General features: G+C 38.7%; 1 protein-coding gene across 1 annotated transcript in view; it reads right to left on the bottom strand.

Moving 5' to 3' along the window:
* ADAMTSL3 (ADAMTS-like 3) overlaps positions 1 to 14,758 on the bottom strand; it is a gene marked incomplete at its 3' end in the record, with an annotated part of 131,269 nt that overhangs the window by 38,070 nt on the left and 78,441 nt on the right. Inside the window, exons 6-7 of the mRNA XM_008946234.1 lie at positions 13,802 to 13,928; positions 4,995 to 5,069 (exon numbers count right to left, since the gene is read on the bottom strand). Coding sequence (XP_008944482.1) covers positions 4,995 to 5,069; positions 13,802 to 13,928 — 202 coding nt within the window. The remainder of the gene's footprint in view (positions 1 to 4,994; positions 5,070 to 13,801; positions 13,929 to 14,758) is intronic.

Here is a 14,758-nt window from a genome sequence, read left to right on the forward strand (position 1 = left end):
AAGAAACTCAAAAGGGATCGAATCAATGCACAGGAAAATAACTCACACTCCCATGCAACTCAGAAGCCTGGCAATTTCAGCAGTCAGTCTCCAGAGAAGCCTGAGGGCTGCCAAACTCACCAAGCACTTGCCTCAATACCTGTATCATTCTACCCATTCACGAGGTCATTAACACAGCTTTGGCTATTCCCCATGTCAGCAAACGGCAGGGCCAGGAGGTGGGCAGCTGCAGCACTGCTGGAGGGATGTCCCCTTCTCAGAACAGGTGGTGATGAAAACCCTTTTTGAGCTGCTCTGCACTCCTTGGAAAGAGATTAAAGTAACAGCCCACAGCCTCCAAAAGACAGATGAAGCATTTTAGGTTTGAGTCACTTCCAGCAAGCCAACTGAAATGTAAGCAGACAAAGCTAAAGCAAGATATTCTTAATGAAAGTAAAACTTTGGGCTCCGCATAACTTAGTGTATAGGCACAGCAAAATGCAGGACTTGAAGTACACTGGTCTGCTTACAATCTATCAGAGCACTGCATGACAAAGGCAGGAACCAGAGATGAGCTCAAGGCTAGCTAAAAGGAACCTGTTAATACCCTCTTTCTCCAACTACCTTGCCTTTTTTGGTAAACAGAGTTATTTAATTCAGGCTAGATAATTTAAGTTATGATATCTGTTTTTACCTGCACTGAAAACATACCGTGAATGCTGCAGTTCATTACTGTTTTCTTCCTTAAGAACTTTTAAAATACAAATGCATTCTGGAGCATCCCCAGTAAAGAGAGTAAAGAAATTCTAGAAGAAATGAACTTCCTTGAATAGGTACCAATATTATTCCAAGTTTCTAAGTATTGGGTTCCACTATGCTCATAGGTATAACAAAGATCACATACATGGCTGGAAGGAAGTTTAAGGAAGGATATGTTTATAGGAAATGACTTTATGTTGATCATAGGATAGGAATCTAGTGATGAATCAAAGGTACTTTGTCAAAGAGAAAAAATAAATCTCTGGGAATCAAAGTGCTCCATTGTCCAACATGTTTCCATTAGGAACAAATATATATAAACAAATCACAGAAAGAGCAACAAGTATTTAGATGATTACTACATATTTTGTTTGCAACTTCTATGGAAGTTTTCTTTCCTGACGGCATTACAAAATAACCTTTTAAATATCCGGAACTCAGCATTCTTGGATTAAGCTTCTGCAAACCTTGACCCCAAACTTATACTGTTTAACAGGAAGTATTAATGCATTGTACCTATTATTCTGTCATTTAGCTGAATAAGAGTCAAACCAGCAAATCTCAAGTACTTCCAACACCACATAAAGTCAGTAGGATCCTCGGGAGTACAGGACCCCTCTGAAACTAATGTTTAAGATTGCAAAGCAGGACATCTGGTTGTTGCAAAAAGATGGCAAAAAAAGCCAATTTAGCGACCTGAGCTGCATTACTTTACAGTCTGTGCACCAATTTTCTTAATTAAAAAAATTATTTTTTTTCCTAAGCACAGTCCAAGAATATTTTTCAGCAACCAACAATAACTCACTAAGAGCTGCTACACAAGATTTGATTCCAAAGCATTTGTTTATTTGCAAAGTCCAGCTACAGACTGATGGCCTGTATCTCTGGAGGTCACATCAGTGAGGCTTAGAACAGCTGCTCAGATCTTCCCAGAAGTGTGTCACACAGGGAGATAAAGAGCTATTCCACAGCACAATGGATAACTATTAAGTAATATATGCCTGCCCAGTAGTATTTAGTGCTTGTCACCACAAGCTTCTAAAATAAAGTGAAACCAAGCATCTAATGTATGTAACATACATAATGTAATAATTCTTATTAGGGAGCAGTTGTTCCTCCACACACACATACCCCCCCCAGAAAAACACTGTAGTGATTTCCGAGTAGTAACTGCAGACACAGGTTTCACTGACTGGCTTATAAGCAAGTCTTAGAAAAGTATTCACCAAATAGTTATTTGTTCTGCAGGGTCTTGTAACCCTGGAGAGGTGGGAGGTTTGACCTCAGGAGTAAGCTCCCCCATCCTAAGTCAGAGAAACATTTCCTTGATGGGTCTTTAGGACTCCAGATGTACAGAATCATTAGGACAGGGAATTCTCTTAAGTGATCACCTGTTTCTGTGTCTAACAAGATAATAACTGCCTGTCTTTGTGTTACTTTCCTTACCTTGATAAAAAAAAAAAACATTTTCCCCACGGAAATGCCTTGCCCAGCTGTGGATGGAAGACCCACTGCAAAGGTCTCCCATACTTTTAGTGGCAGGCAGGAGTAGGGCAGCATGGCATGGTGAACCCACTGCAGACACCTCACTGTGTAAGCGATGCATGGAAGAATTCCCAGGAAAATAGCTCCTGCTGCCAGTGCAAGGAGCAAATCATGTTGCTCTCTAAAAGCTCTTTCTTTGCCATGAGATTGATTTTTAGATAGCACAAGACAGGGCCCATAATAAAATGTGCATTATTTTCAAAATGCAAGCAACATTGTCTTCCTCCTAGCATCTGTCAAAAGACAAAGCAGTGCCCAGATGTTGAGCTAAACATTGCCAAGTCCTGCAAATCACTGCAAGCTGAGAAATTGACAAAAAGGGGAAAAATAAGAGTTTCAGTTCCTTTTAGTGAAGTTTAACTTCTCTAAGTTCATGGCCTCAGTTATCTAGCATTAGCCACTTGTAAAAATATTAGCTTCTGGTTTTCCTGTTTCTTCTGCTGGAGGATTAATTTCAGGGAACTTTCAGTCTTTCTTTTGATTCTAATGCTCTTAAAACAACTGCTAGAAAAGCCATAATACAGTCCAAATCAAAACCAAACCAACACAATGAAACGTTTTATTCATAACCATTTTTGTACTAAGTATTTGGTTATTTTCCACCAAATCATGCACAAAACCCAAGCAGACAGAAGTACAAGAGGGACGGATTTGTGAAAAAAAACCAAAGTAACAACTTTGAGGAATCTGTTGCTTGTCTTAAAGTGCCCATACACACAAACAAAATGCTCTTACCAGATACCAAGAAGTGCAGTCTGTCCTAAAACACTAAGCTGCTGATTTTAAACCAATGTTCAGAGCCTTAATTTGTTTCTAATCTGTTATGTGCTACATTTCCAACCACATTTACATTTCTGATTAATCCAGCAGCTGTGTTTCGCTGGAACAAGAGCAGGCTGTAAAGCCCAGGATGAAGCACAGAAGAACACAAGATGAAGGGAAAAGTGCCAGACACTCCATAGTGCTCTTCAAGCAGTTGCTGTTGCTGTTGACTTGACCTGAAGAGCAAATATACACTGGCAACAGGAGGCAGTATAAAATTCTGCAGTAAGTAGTCCCCGGTTAACAGTGTTCCACCTGTTAGATTCAACTCCTTACAAGTCAAGAAGAACATCTCTGACAGATGAAACATGTAATTATAGGGGATTTTTTTTTTAAATTCTGCCTTTATTTACACCAGCACACCCACACAGAAGTCAATGAAGCTGCAGACCAAAGATTACTTTCTGTTAAGTGATAAACACACCTACAGTCAGGAAAGAGGACAAGGAAAACATTGTAAAGCAGAATCCTCCAGAACACTGGTTCTTGAAAATCTGGCTATGAAGCTAAAAGCAATTTGCATGTCCCTCCCCACAACAGCTCTCGCTTTTTTTTCACCTCTATCATTTTAATTTTTGGTAACAAATGTCTAAAACCTCTGCAGATTTGCAATTGGATATCCTGGGGAAAGTTGGTAAAGGAATATTTCACAATTCTCATCCAACTAGAGAACTAGCTAACTAAGGCAACGCCAAGCCACAGCTTCTTTATGGAACCACCCTGGGTAGGAAGCCAGGAGCACTCTACTTAGTTACCAAGCTGCTGCTGCATTCCTCAGGAGCTTTCCAGAAATGCCCAAAGGGCCACTGAATCTAGTACTTTTCCCTCATACAAAGCTGAAACAACTTCCTTCTGCAGAACTACTTAAGAAAGACCAAGAGTCCTGCCCTGAACTGCTCAGTTTTTCTTCATACATCCCTTGCAACAGTTTTACATTAATATTATTTCAACGTAAGTTCAGCTTTATGCATTGTTGATATCAGCGTTATATCTAGAAGTTGCTGTCACTTTGGAGTTAAGTCTTATTCATATTTTTCTTTGAAAGAAAATGATAATATATTCTTCAAAGCAAATAGAGGAGCAATTTAAAAAAAAAATAACACCCCACATTTCTGTCTAGTTCTATATCTCAGAGGAGTAGAAATCCTTTTTATTTCTCCAATACAGACTGTCGTCCACTTTACTAACAAAAATTGCTCAAAATGTTAAATGAATGGTTTACTTCACTGCTCAATACGGCAGTCCCACCTACCATTGAATCAGTTAGTTCTTTATGACAAGTAGGCCTATGGGTAAAGAAATTACCATAGGTACTACCACCAGCCTTACAGAAAATATTGGGAAATAAACATCTAATAGAACAGCAAATTGCTTCTTATAGATAGTATGTAATATCCAAAAGTATAACAAGGAAACAGGACTTGTGCAGTTTATTTTATGTATTTTGTTTACCTTACCTCATTTTTTACCTAAATTACTTTTCCTTGACCACTGATCACTGAACGAATATGACTTGAACTGGACTATTTACACTACCTCATGCTATACAACAGAAATCTGGTGCTGGCTTATCTACCTGCTACTGATCCCATGTAATCCTTTGAAAATGATTTTGATGTAATTGTTTGCATGGAGTTTAAGAGGTTACTGTACTTTAGACATCTCATATAAGAATTACTTGTTTAGAAGCCACCAGTATGTATACCATTTCTTACACTAAGTGGAATTCCAGTGTTCTGTAGGACTATCTGCAGGCTGGATATTAAAGATGGAGAGAGGAATCAAGGTCATGATCTTACCCCTATTTCCCAGGTTTGGATGAGTTCAGATACAAGGTTCTGTTTTTACCTTCTGCCTGTGAAAAAATACATAAAACAGCTCAGTCATACCAAGGTGTGCTGGTCCTTTCAGGGTGATTCTCACACTGCGACTCCCGTGTGGTACAGCAATCACTGTTTCTTCCCCTAGGAAAATTAAACAACTGTTTAAGAAGTTATCTTATACATCACACAACAAGACTGAAAACTGTCAGATGTCTCTAAGAAAATATTTAACAGGTTTCACAATTTTTCTATTAAAAATAATGTGTTATTTTATGAAGTACAGCATACTGAGACTGTTTGCTATGCTACACAACTATTAAGACCTACGAACAGACTTGTAAAACTTTCTTACTATTAGAAAATTATTTGCTATTAACAAAAACAACTGAAATGTCAGTGGTGTATTAGGAACATATTTACACTCTGTTGTCCTAGTTTTATTTCCTAATCACTGAATTGACATAAGGAATCTGCTAAGTAGTACTTCCCCTTGCAAAGATCTGCAGCTGTTCAGTCTCACTTTGCCCACACCTCATTTCCTGCTGCAGGTCACAACTTTAATAAGTGGCAGGACTTACAGGAAATAAATCATCTACTTAACACTAACCCTTAACCAATTACAGGTCGGTTAAAAGCAAATATATACTAGCTATAACGTATATGTTATAACAGAGTGTCTGCATCTAACTTACCATATAAGAACATTCCTTCCAGTAAGAGCCTCAATTTCAAATTAACTATAAACCAAACCAGCCCTGAACAGGACACGTCAATACAAAACAGCTTCTGGCTGCCTGACCAGCATTTTCATATATAAATGTACAACACACTTACTTCAGTGCATTTTACAAAGGCAGAAAGTTATTACTTTCCATTTCAAATGTACGAACTCTGTGATTTGCCCAAGCAAACTGCATTAACAGTCAAATCAATAGAGCAAAGTCTTTCATGCCAACAAGAGCTGAGCTCTCAGGGCAGGGTATGCGCAGTGCATGACAGAGAGATCCACAAAAGGACAAGAGAAGCTTTCCAACAACAGAGCATCAGTGAGCTACCTCCCATTTCCATCACGACCCAGTTGCAATCTTCTTCAAGGCAGGACCTGCAAACACAGGCTCACTGCAGGTACACCCTGCAGAGACTGCTCTGTTCAGCGACTGCATTAACATACATCTAGGGGCTGGTGTAGAGGAAGTTCATTTTTGCAAATCCAAAAAGTAATGAGAGTTGAAGGACAGTGATACGCTGGCTTCAGCTACTCAAATTATATTTAGAAGGAGAATATTTGAGTTTAGTTTTAACTAAAAAAAAAAAAAAAGTTGAAGAATGTTTCTTTCCACTTTAAACTGGACCCTTTTATAGTAGATGCTAAATTATCAGCTTCTGGTTTACATCTCCTTAGCATAAGTATGAAATCCTGCCAAATGTTCAGGATACTTCAAGCAAATACTGCAATTATTTTTTTCTGAAATAAACACCTTCTTATGTTACAGTTTTTCTATCGCCAATTTCTAGGAAGGCCATTTAAATATAACAATTTATTTTGGATGTAATAAAATATGATCTTTATTAATTTCATACTTGGGTATTCCACCAGAGTGCAAAATACTACAGTAAGAACAATAATACAGTAAAGGAGCCCTGGAAAAAACATTAACTACTGAACCACTTAATATCTTTTTGCATCTTGGTTTTTCATCAGGTGAACTGCTAAAGATAGCCAGAAGGTAGTGGATGTGTGTATCTTCAAAGTAAGGTACTGAATTCATATGTGCTCTACAGTGTTAGAGGGAAAGCAGGTTGGAGGGCCCCATCTGTCAGGAACTGTACCCAATCAACCAGCAGTTACAGCACAAAACCTCAAATAAGAGTCTGATTATGACCAGTTCTGAACATGCACAACTGCTGTTTTGAAGAGGAACCAAGGGCGTCCCATGCTGAACGGAGGAGGCCCAGATTTGCAGATGTGCAGGGATGTGTAAGCCTGCTCCTCTGGAGAACAACCAGGGTCGTTCTGCTGTGCTTCCTCCACTTCCTTACAGCAAGCTCCACTCTCCTCAGCAGGCCTTGTTGATCCCTTTTCAGGATGCTTCACATTCCTTTAGCAGTACTACAGACATTCCACCCTCACCAAAGCACTCTCTGATATGGTCCAAAAGTCTCATGGGGGTGCTAAATTCGGTGTTTCTCTGCGGCAGAGACAATATTACCAGAAAGGTATTTTATTTGCATTAGAGGAGATGACTACATTCACCACTACAGCAATGTTCAACCTCGGCAGCCCCACAGACCTGTGAAGAAGTCTGACAGCAGGAGATTCTTGTAACCTGACTGAGATAATTATGACCTAGGGCAGCGTTTCCGTGAAATGAAGTAAATTATGGGAAAAAAATAAAAATGGTATTTTTGGAATTCTGAACCAAGATGGGGAATTGGAAGAAAACGGGAGAGAGTTGACCCTAAGGAACTCCACCTTCTCCTGAGGACAGCTTTAACTTCCTATGAAACAGTAGTTACGATTGTCCAGGTCTGGCTCCAAAACTATATATTCCAAAGGTCTCCGGTTCTCAGCTGAAGCATGTAATTCATATTCTTAAAGGAACACAAGGACCTGTAAACCCATTTAAAAATGGTTATGCTGTACATTTCCCATTAAATCAGTAGGATTCATGCTGCTAAAAGAGAATTCTTATGACAACATAAGGGAAAGCTGCTACCCTGAAATCTACACTTCGAATTTCCAATTATCTTTTTTTCCCCTCTTATACTATTTATTTATCTTTGAAAGTTAATTGCTGACCTTTACCTAAAGCTGAAAAATAGGCCCAGGATCATCAGAACATGAAGAAATGCTACACTATAAAATCTGATTTTAGAATCATAAAGCTCACCTCAAAAACTAAGAAACAGGTGAGATATTGTGACTCTATCACTGCTTTCGCTGTAGGGACTCCCGAGAGCATGTGGGTCATCTTTCTTCAGCACCAGCTTGAAATGGGCTTTCTGCTCTTGCCCAGGGACTCTCTCAGCAAATGTCTGTGCACACACTACTCACAGCACTTGCTGATCAAGCTCCCAGATTGCTTTTACTTTAGACAGCAAAGTTTGATCCCGTTTCTATGGTGTTAATGTGGATTTAGATTTTGGATTTCAATGAGAGTAAGATCAGACTCCCTGCTATGGTAAGACTGGGAGCTAATCCCCAGGATCAAAATAAAGGAGCCACATTCTTGAGCTCAATCCAATTCAGCAGGTTTTATTTATTTTTCCATGAGGGCCACAGTGGACCCATTTACTGTTTCACATACGGGCCAGTTGGGATTTTTCCTTCTCCCCTCTTACAGCAGGGCAGAAGGTTTATTTCAGGCCCATAAAAACTGCTTCTTTCCATGTATTTGCTCAGCACTTATCTGCTGGTCCTCTAGTTCTGATCAGAGGTCTATGTGCTCTCAAAATACAAGGAACAATAGCCCAGGAACAACTATCAGCCCAGGGGAAGTAAAAAAGCTCAAAATGTTTGGAGACTTATTGCAGTGGTGTCCCTGATCCACTCTAACATTAGGCATAATTTCAGATGATATTGGTGGTGGTGTATGTGCTGATCTGCCTAATGACCAGAATCTGTGCAAAGTCCCATACATACTCTTTACGAGACACCTGAGCTAGATAGGTATGTGCTACTGAAAGCACCAGTATCATGACCCTAAAAGTCACACTGCAAAATCTGTGTGCGTAAGTCTTTTCTGTCCTTGAGTCCTTCCCTCTCCAGTCTCATACTATCCCACTCCTCTGTACCTCCATCCCTCTGTCCAAATGGTCTTAGATCAAGGCTCCCTCTTCATCTAAGAATGACACTACTTTGCCTTGTGGAGTAATTACTTCTAATGTGTGGTAACCTACTTTCAAGACAAACGGTGTTGCCTCTACTCATTTTAGTTACTTCTTTTCTACTTCTGGGCACCATTTCTAAAATTTGCATGCACTGGAGAAAATGTAGTCACCTAGGAAGCTGCCCATCAAGAAAACAGATCTCAAGGAAAAGCAGTGCAGCACAGATAACAAAATAGCCATTCTTACACAGGAATTTCTCCAAATAAGACAAAAGAGATCAGGAAAGTGGCTTCATACTACCTATAACAGCCCCAAGTAAACCAACCAAACTAAACAGATCTGTAGACTGAAGTAATTGGTCCTCAAGATCCAGCATCCTGAAGACCAGCACTATATACATTGCAGGTGCTTCACTTTGGACTAACTCTACTCTGATCCCATGGACTGCATACCCAGTAGCTGTTGGAGAACGTTAGGTGTTTTTCCATGGCACATCCTCCAGTTTAGCTTCATCCAAAAAAATCCAGTTGGTAGTCTCCAACACCACTCCATGATGTGAAATGATGAGCAGTATGTTAGGACCATGATCAATTTGCCTCAAAAAACATATTCCTAATGTTAATATGTTGGTATTCTATCCCTGCACACTCACTGTTTTCCTGCCAAACCAGTCCCAATTTCCTCCCCTGGCTCCACATACAGTTGTTTTTCCCCTTCCTCTCCAAGTGTTTCTGGCTCCATCTCCCACCTCAGATTCCTTATCTAATCTCAGTCTTCCTCTTTTTCCTTGACCCAGTGTATCAGTACAACCAATCCTAGGACAGTCCTCCTCCCACCTTCTCCTATCTGCCTTCACTGTATAAACTTATGTCAATTTTTTCTTTTGCAGCTACTCTCATCTTGTCTTTCCCTCTCTTCATGTGATCTCATCACACCCAGTCATTAAGTCTGAAGCTCAGAAGAGTCAGTAGCTCTCCACAAAGTATCTTCTGTAATGCCTGAACATAGGGCAGGAGGCATCATAGAGTTCATCCCATGGTACCCACCCATTCCACATTGCAGCAAAGTAGAAATCAAGAACTTTTTAAAATAATTTTTTAATAGCTTAGCTCTGGAAGAGCAACAGGTTGATTTAGTCCAAGGAGATTGCACACTTATGATCTGTTTTCAGTTTGGACATGTAACAATCTAAAACACACTGCAAGAGACAAGCTTTCATAAATGTCAGCTGTTAACATCCAAGAAACCTCTACAGAAACTGAAGGAAAGGGTTATGTTTGGTTTGTTGGTTTGGTTGTGGTGGTGGTCATGGTGGTGGGTTTTGTTGTTTTAGTTTGTTTTTGTTTGGTTGTTTTTTTAACCATTGTAGTAAAATGTGTGTCAAGGTTCACAAATATTGCAAAGGATTTGTCCATGACCAGAAGACCATTGCCTGCCAAACTTCAAATCCCTGATCTGTGATCAAGTCCAACAATGGGGGATGTTAAGACATATTAAAGAAAAGGTTTCAGGAATGTTTTGACAGTGGGAAACATGTTTTTCTCTGCTGTGTCTTTGAAATATGCTGAATTGTTTTGGCTGAATTTTCTCCAAAACATTCATCACCTGGCATGGAAAGTTTCTGACCCAACTGTTGAATCCTGGCAAAAAATCATAAGTATAAACAGGAGTATCAGGCAACCTTGACAATGTGAGTTACTAGCTCCATGCATATTGATTTCAAAGAGGGAAAAAGATGCAAGGTAGCAAGGTGTCACAAAACTGAGCCAGCTGATGATGCCAACCAGGGAACGTTGCAGAAGGCCTCTGTTTAGATAAATGACCAAAGTGAAATTGGGTTTTTAGTTAAGTGCACTTGGGGATGATGACATACAAACCACATGACAGCAAGTGACCCAAGGTAAATTACACAAGTACCATAGGAATCACAGAATGGTAGAGGTTGGAAGGGACCTCTGGGGATCATCTAGTCCAACCTCCCTGCTAAAGCAGGTTCACCAAGAGCGATTGCATAAGATCATATCCAGGCAGATTTTGAAAGTCTCCAGAGAAGGAGATTCCACAGCCTCTCTGGGCAGCCTGTTCCAGTGCTCTGTCACTCTCAAAGTAAAGAAGTTTTTCCTTATGTTTAGGTGGAACTTCCTGTGTCGTGGTTTGTGCCATAAAATGCATAGCAAGAAAATTCCAACAGTTACAAAGCTGTTAACGCCGAAACCTTCTGTATGACGCTTTTAGGAAAAAGTTAAGGATGGTAAAATTTGTAAGTATCAAACAGTTTGAGAATTAAATAAGACTAGATTAGGACAAGCCTGTGCCTTCAACTCTACTCCCTGTTAATTTCAGAACCAGCATCTTTTTGTCTTCCTTAGTATCAGAACCAGAACACTTTCCTACCATTTCTTGCCAATAATGGTACAGAAAGCAGACATCAGGGCCCAATTCTACAATTTTTCCATGTGCACAAAGTGCAGTGGAGTTAATGGGAGTTCCATGCAGTAGTACTAGAAACATCAGGTCCATGATATCTCATTTCCCAATAGGACAGTACATTTTACAACCTATTACACTTTTTGTTTGAATATCATTAGTCAAACCTTTAATCATTTTACCAGAACATTAGAATCTGGCTTTCTGGCAGAAGTCTAACTTACTTTGTCTTTCAAATGTAATTAAGTGTTAGTGTAAAAAATAAAGAACTTTTGAAATAACAGTTCTTTTCATGTCTGCAAAACAGTAAACTTTCTCTCAGTGCAGTTTAGCTTTCTGATCAAAAAAGGCATTAATTTTACGCAAAAACTTATAAAAAAAAAAGTGAGTCCTTTATGAGGAATCATTTGCTAACATTGCCTAAATTTCTTTTTTTTAAATTAAGGACCAAGATAACTAGGCACTTCTATTTTCTCATGTCTTTTTTTTTTCCTCTTTCACTTGCCTTATTCCATAATAAAATTTACATCCTGGTTATAACCCTACAAGCTCCCTCTTAAATGTATTTATCCCTTTTATCACTTAACCTTTTCTGTACTTACAAACTAAAGAGCAATTAAGTGTGAAACTTTTTCTTTCACTTAGCATGAACTATCCAACCAGATCTGCTAATCCAATAAGTTTATTCGGTTTTGCCTTACAATTAGCTAGGTTGTCCCCAGGAATCATCCTTCTCAGGAGACTCTCTGTTATTGTAAAATTGGAATAGAAAATTCAATTTCTTTCTATTCCAGATGACCTCCACATCAGAAAGGTGAAGAGATATTTGTGCATGTGCATGTGTGTGTGTGTGTATATACCTATATTTTTTTGTGTGTATATATATATATGCACACAAAAAAAAAAGTCCTGGTTGGTAACACTACAGAAGTTATATCCAATCTTGACTGCTTCACAACTGCTTGCTCTGTGCTGACCAGAAGCTCTGAGTATTTGATAGGACAAAGTGAATAAAAAGTAGCCCTCCAGAACAATGCTTTTTCAGCTCACTGTAAACATTCAAGACATTTCCTCAGTGTGCCATGATAAAAAACTCTGTAAATTATTGAGCTACACATGATTATCCACAAAAAAAAAGGCCTCTAATAAAGGTAAGGCAAAGGCTGATACTTATAGCCCATTCAGTATGTAAAAAAAAAGGCTCTTTGATACATGCAAAACTATTCGGTGACTTTGAAAGTAAATATTATAAAATATTTACTTTTTAACTTAGGTTACCTTTGTTATACATATGTATTGAATTACAGAAATTATGCACCTGCACAGTGTAGGATAAACTAACATAAAACCTCGTAGATCAATACAAGTAGACATCCTGCAAGGTAACAAGCATTAAGATAACACACATTGCACTCCAAGTTACATCCGCACTGAAGCATACTGCAAGCAATGGCATTAAAGAAACCCAATGGAAATATTTACATATACCACAGTAAGAATTAAGCATGATTCGATATACAACAACTCTTTCAAAATCAAGGCACAACTGAAATCTTTGCAGGCTAAACTACAGCAGCTCTAAAATAGATGCAGCTGTCAATGGCAGGTGCTTCATCCACATAAAATGCTACCTGCTTGAATCTGAACTTTGAGTATTGACTTTAAAAGCGGCAGATCACCAACCTGGCATCTTGTGGCTCTGCAGGAAGGTATCAAACCCCAAAGGCTCCATTTCCACATGACAAATTAACATTGTGAGTTCAGAACCAAAAAAACTGATGCAAAGCAACCACCTCATATGAAAAACACATGGGAGATATGCCTTGAGATTACAGGAGCATCACTTGTGAGGGTGGAAAGCACAAGTGTCAGTGGTGAGCCTCTATGTGACAAACCTTGCATGGATATCAAAATAACCAGACTCTAAATATCCCAGTAAAGGGTGTAACTCTGATGCTGTGCCTCTCTTTAATACTTCTGAGACCTACAGAAGTACTCACAGTAAGATGCTAATTATTTTTCAAAAAGAGGCAAAACTTAAGTCAAATACATACACACAAAAAGAGAGAATAAAGCATTATTCTCTTTGACCTTGTTCTTTTTATACCATATAAGTAGTTACCTTGCCTCTGAAGTTCAATTGTCTTTAGATACGTTAGAAAAAAAAGAAAAAAAAAAATGAAAGAAAGAAAAAAAAAAACACAGAAAAGCTAAGTTGAAAACCAGGCACTTTCAGTCATGGGCCACAATTTCCATAAAACCATCTATAAGATGTTTCTGTGACTTAAATACGTTGCTGCAGCATCACATCTATTGCAGCATGAGGATACCCTCTAAAATAAGATGTGCATTTTGATGGTTATTCCTGATAGAATGAATTGAGGAGCTCCATTAAAAAAATGCATATCTCAAATTCTTTCCTAGTAATACCCTAATGTGTGGTATCCCTCATGGAATTTCAATAGACTAATCTAGCACAGACTTTACTATAAGTAGCTTTGGAAAACTGCAAACAGTATATAGTGAAAAGGTCAACATTCTGCAATACATGTGTTAATATACAAGCAGAAAACACAGTCAAGGATAAATTATCATAGGATCAATTTGCAACCTACTTTTTTCTGGTGAGACATGTGCCTTAGCTTGTCCCCTCACAAGCCTGCATGTTGAACCATCTCCTGCACAGATTCCACAGTTGTCTTCCTTGGCATTGCTCCCAAGTTGTCGATCACAGCCTACTGCCTGCCAACATCAACACCACAGTCAGAAGGAGGGCAAATCTGTAGTAGACATGCTCAGGTTTCTGGAATTTTATTTATTATGTTATCCTTGTGTTTTTATGAGCTGGCTTCATTCTGTCAAAGCATACCTTGCTATTTGGGATTTTCAAAGCACACTATCATTTCCACGATTTTAATGATGAACCACAAACAACTGACAGATTAAGCTATTCAAGCATAGGCAATAGATGAATCAGTTTCCCACTACTTATGTGAATGAACACCATTGAGCGTTAGTCTTTTCAACACAAGGGACAACTATGTTATTTACAATTTGGTTTTCATCAGCTGTTTAATTATGTCTGAGAAAGGATTAATGCAATGAAATAACCCAAGTTAAACATTTAAAGGGCACTCAGCCTTCAGCTTGACAGACAAGCAGCTGTGGCAGTGCTCATAAACTAGTGCCTTGGCCATTCAAAGTTTAACAGGTATTCATGTAGATTTCCGATTTACCATTTACATCAATGTCAGTCACATACACATTTGCTAACCAGGTTTTAGAAACTTGGATGATTCAGTTCTCACTGTGATTTTTTTTTTCCTGAATACGAGAACTTGTCTATAAAACTTTCCAATGATTATTGTAAATACACCCAAACTTAAATTGCCAAAAATTCCCAGAGCAAAGGTTTTGAAAAACCACCAGCTGATAAATCTACAAACAATAATGAATGGGTTTTTTTTTTTCATGTTTTTCTTTTTCTTTATATCAGTAACCCTAAAAGAAACATGGGGGTGGAGAATGGGAAGACAAGAATAGACAACATTGACTAGAAGTACCTTCCTGCT

Source organism: Merops nubicus, unplaced genomic scaffold, assembly GCF_000691845.1.
Source record: "Merops nubicus isolate BGI_N331 unplaced genomic scaffold, ASM69184v1 scaffold16880, whole genome shotgun sequence".
NCBI classification, from domain to species: Eukaryota; Metazoa; Chordata; class Aves; order Coraciiformes; family Meropidae; genus Merops; species Merops nubicus.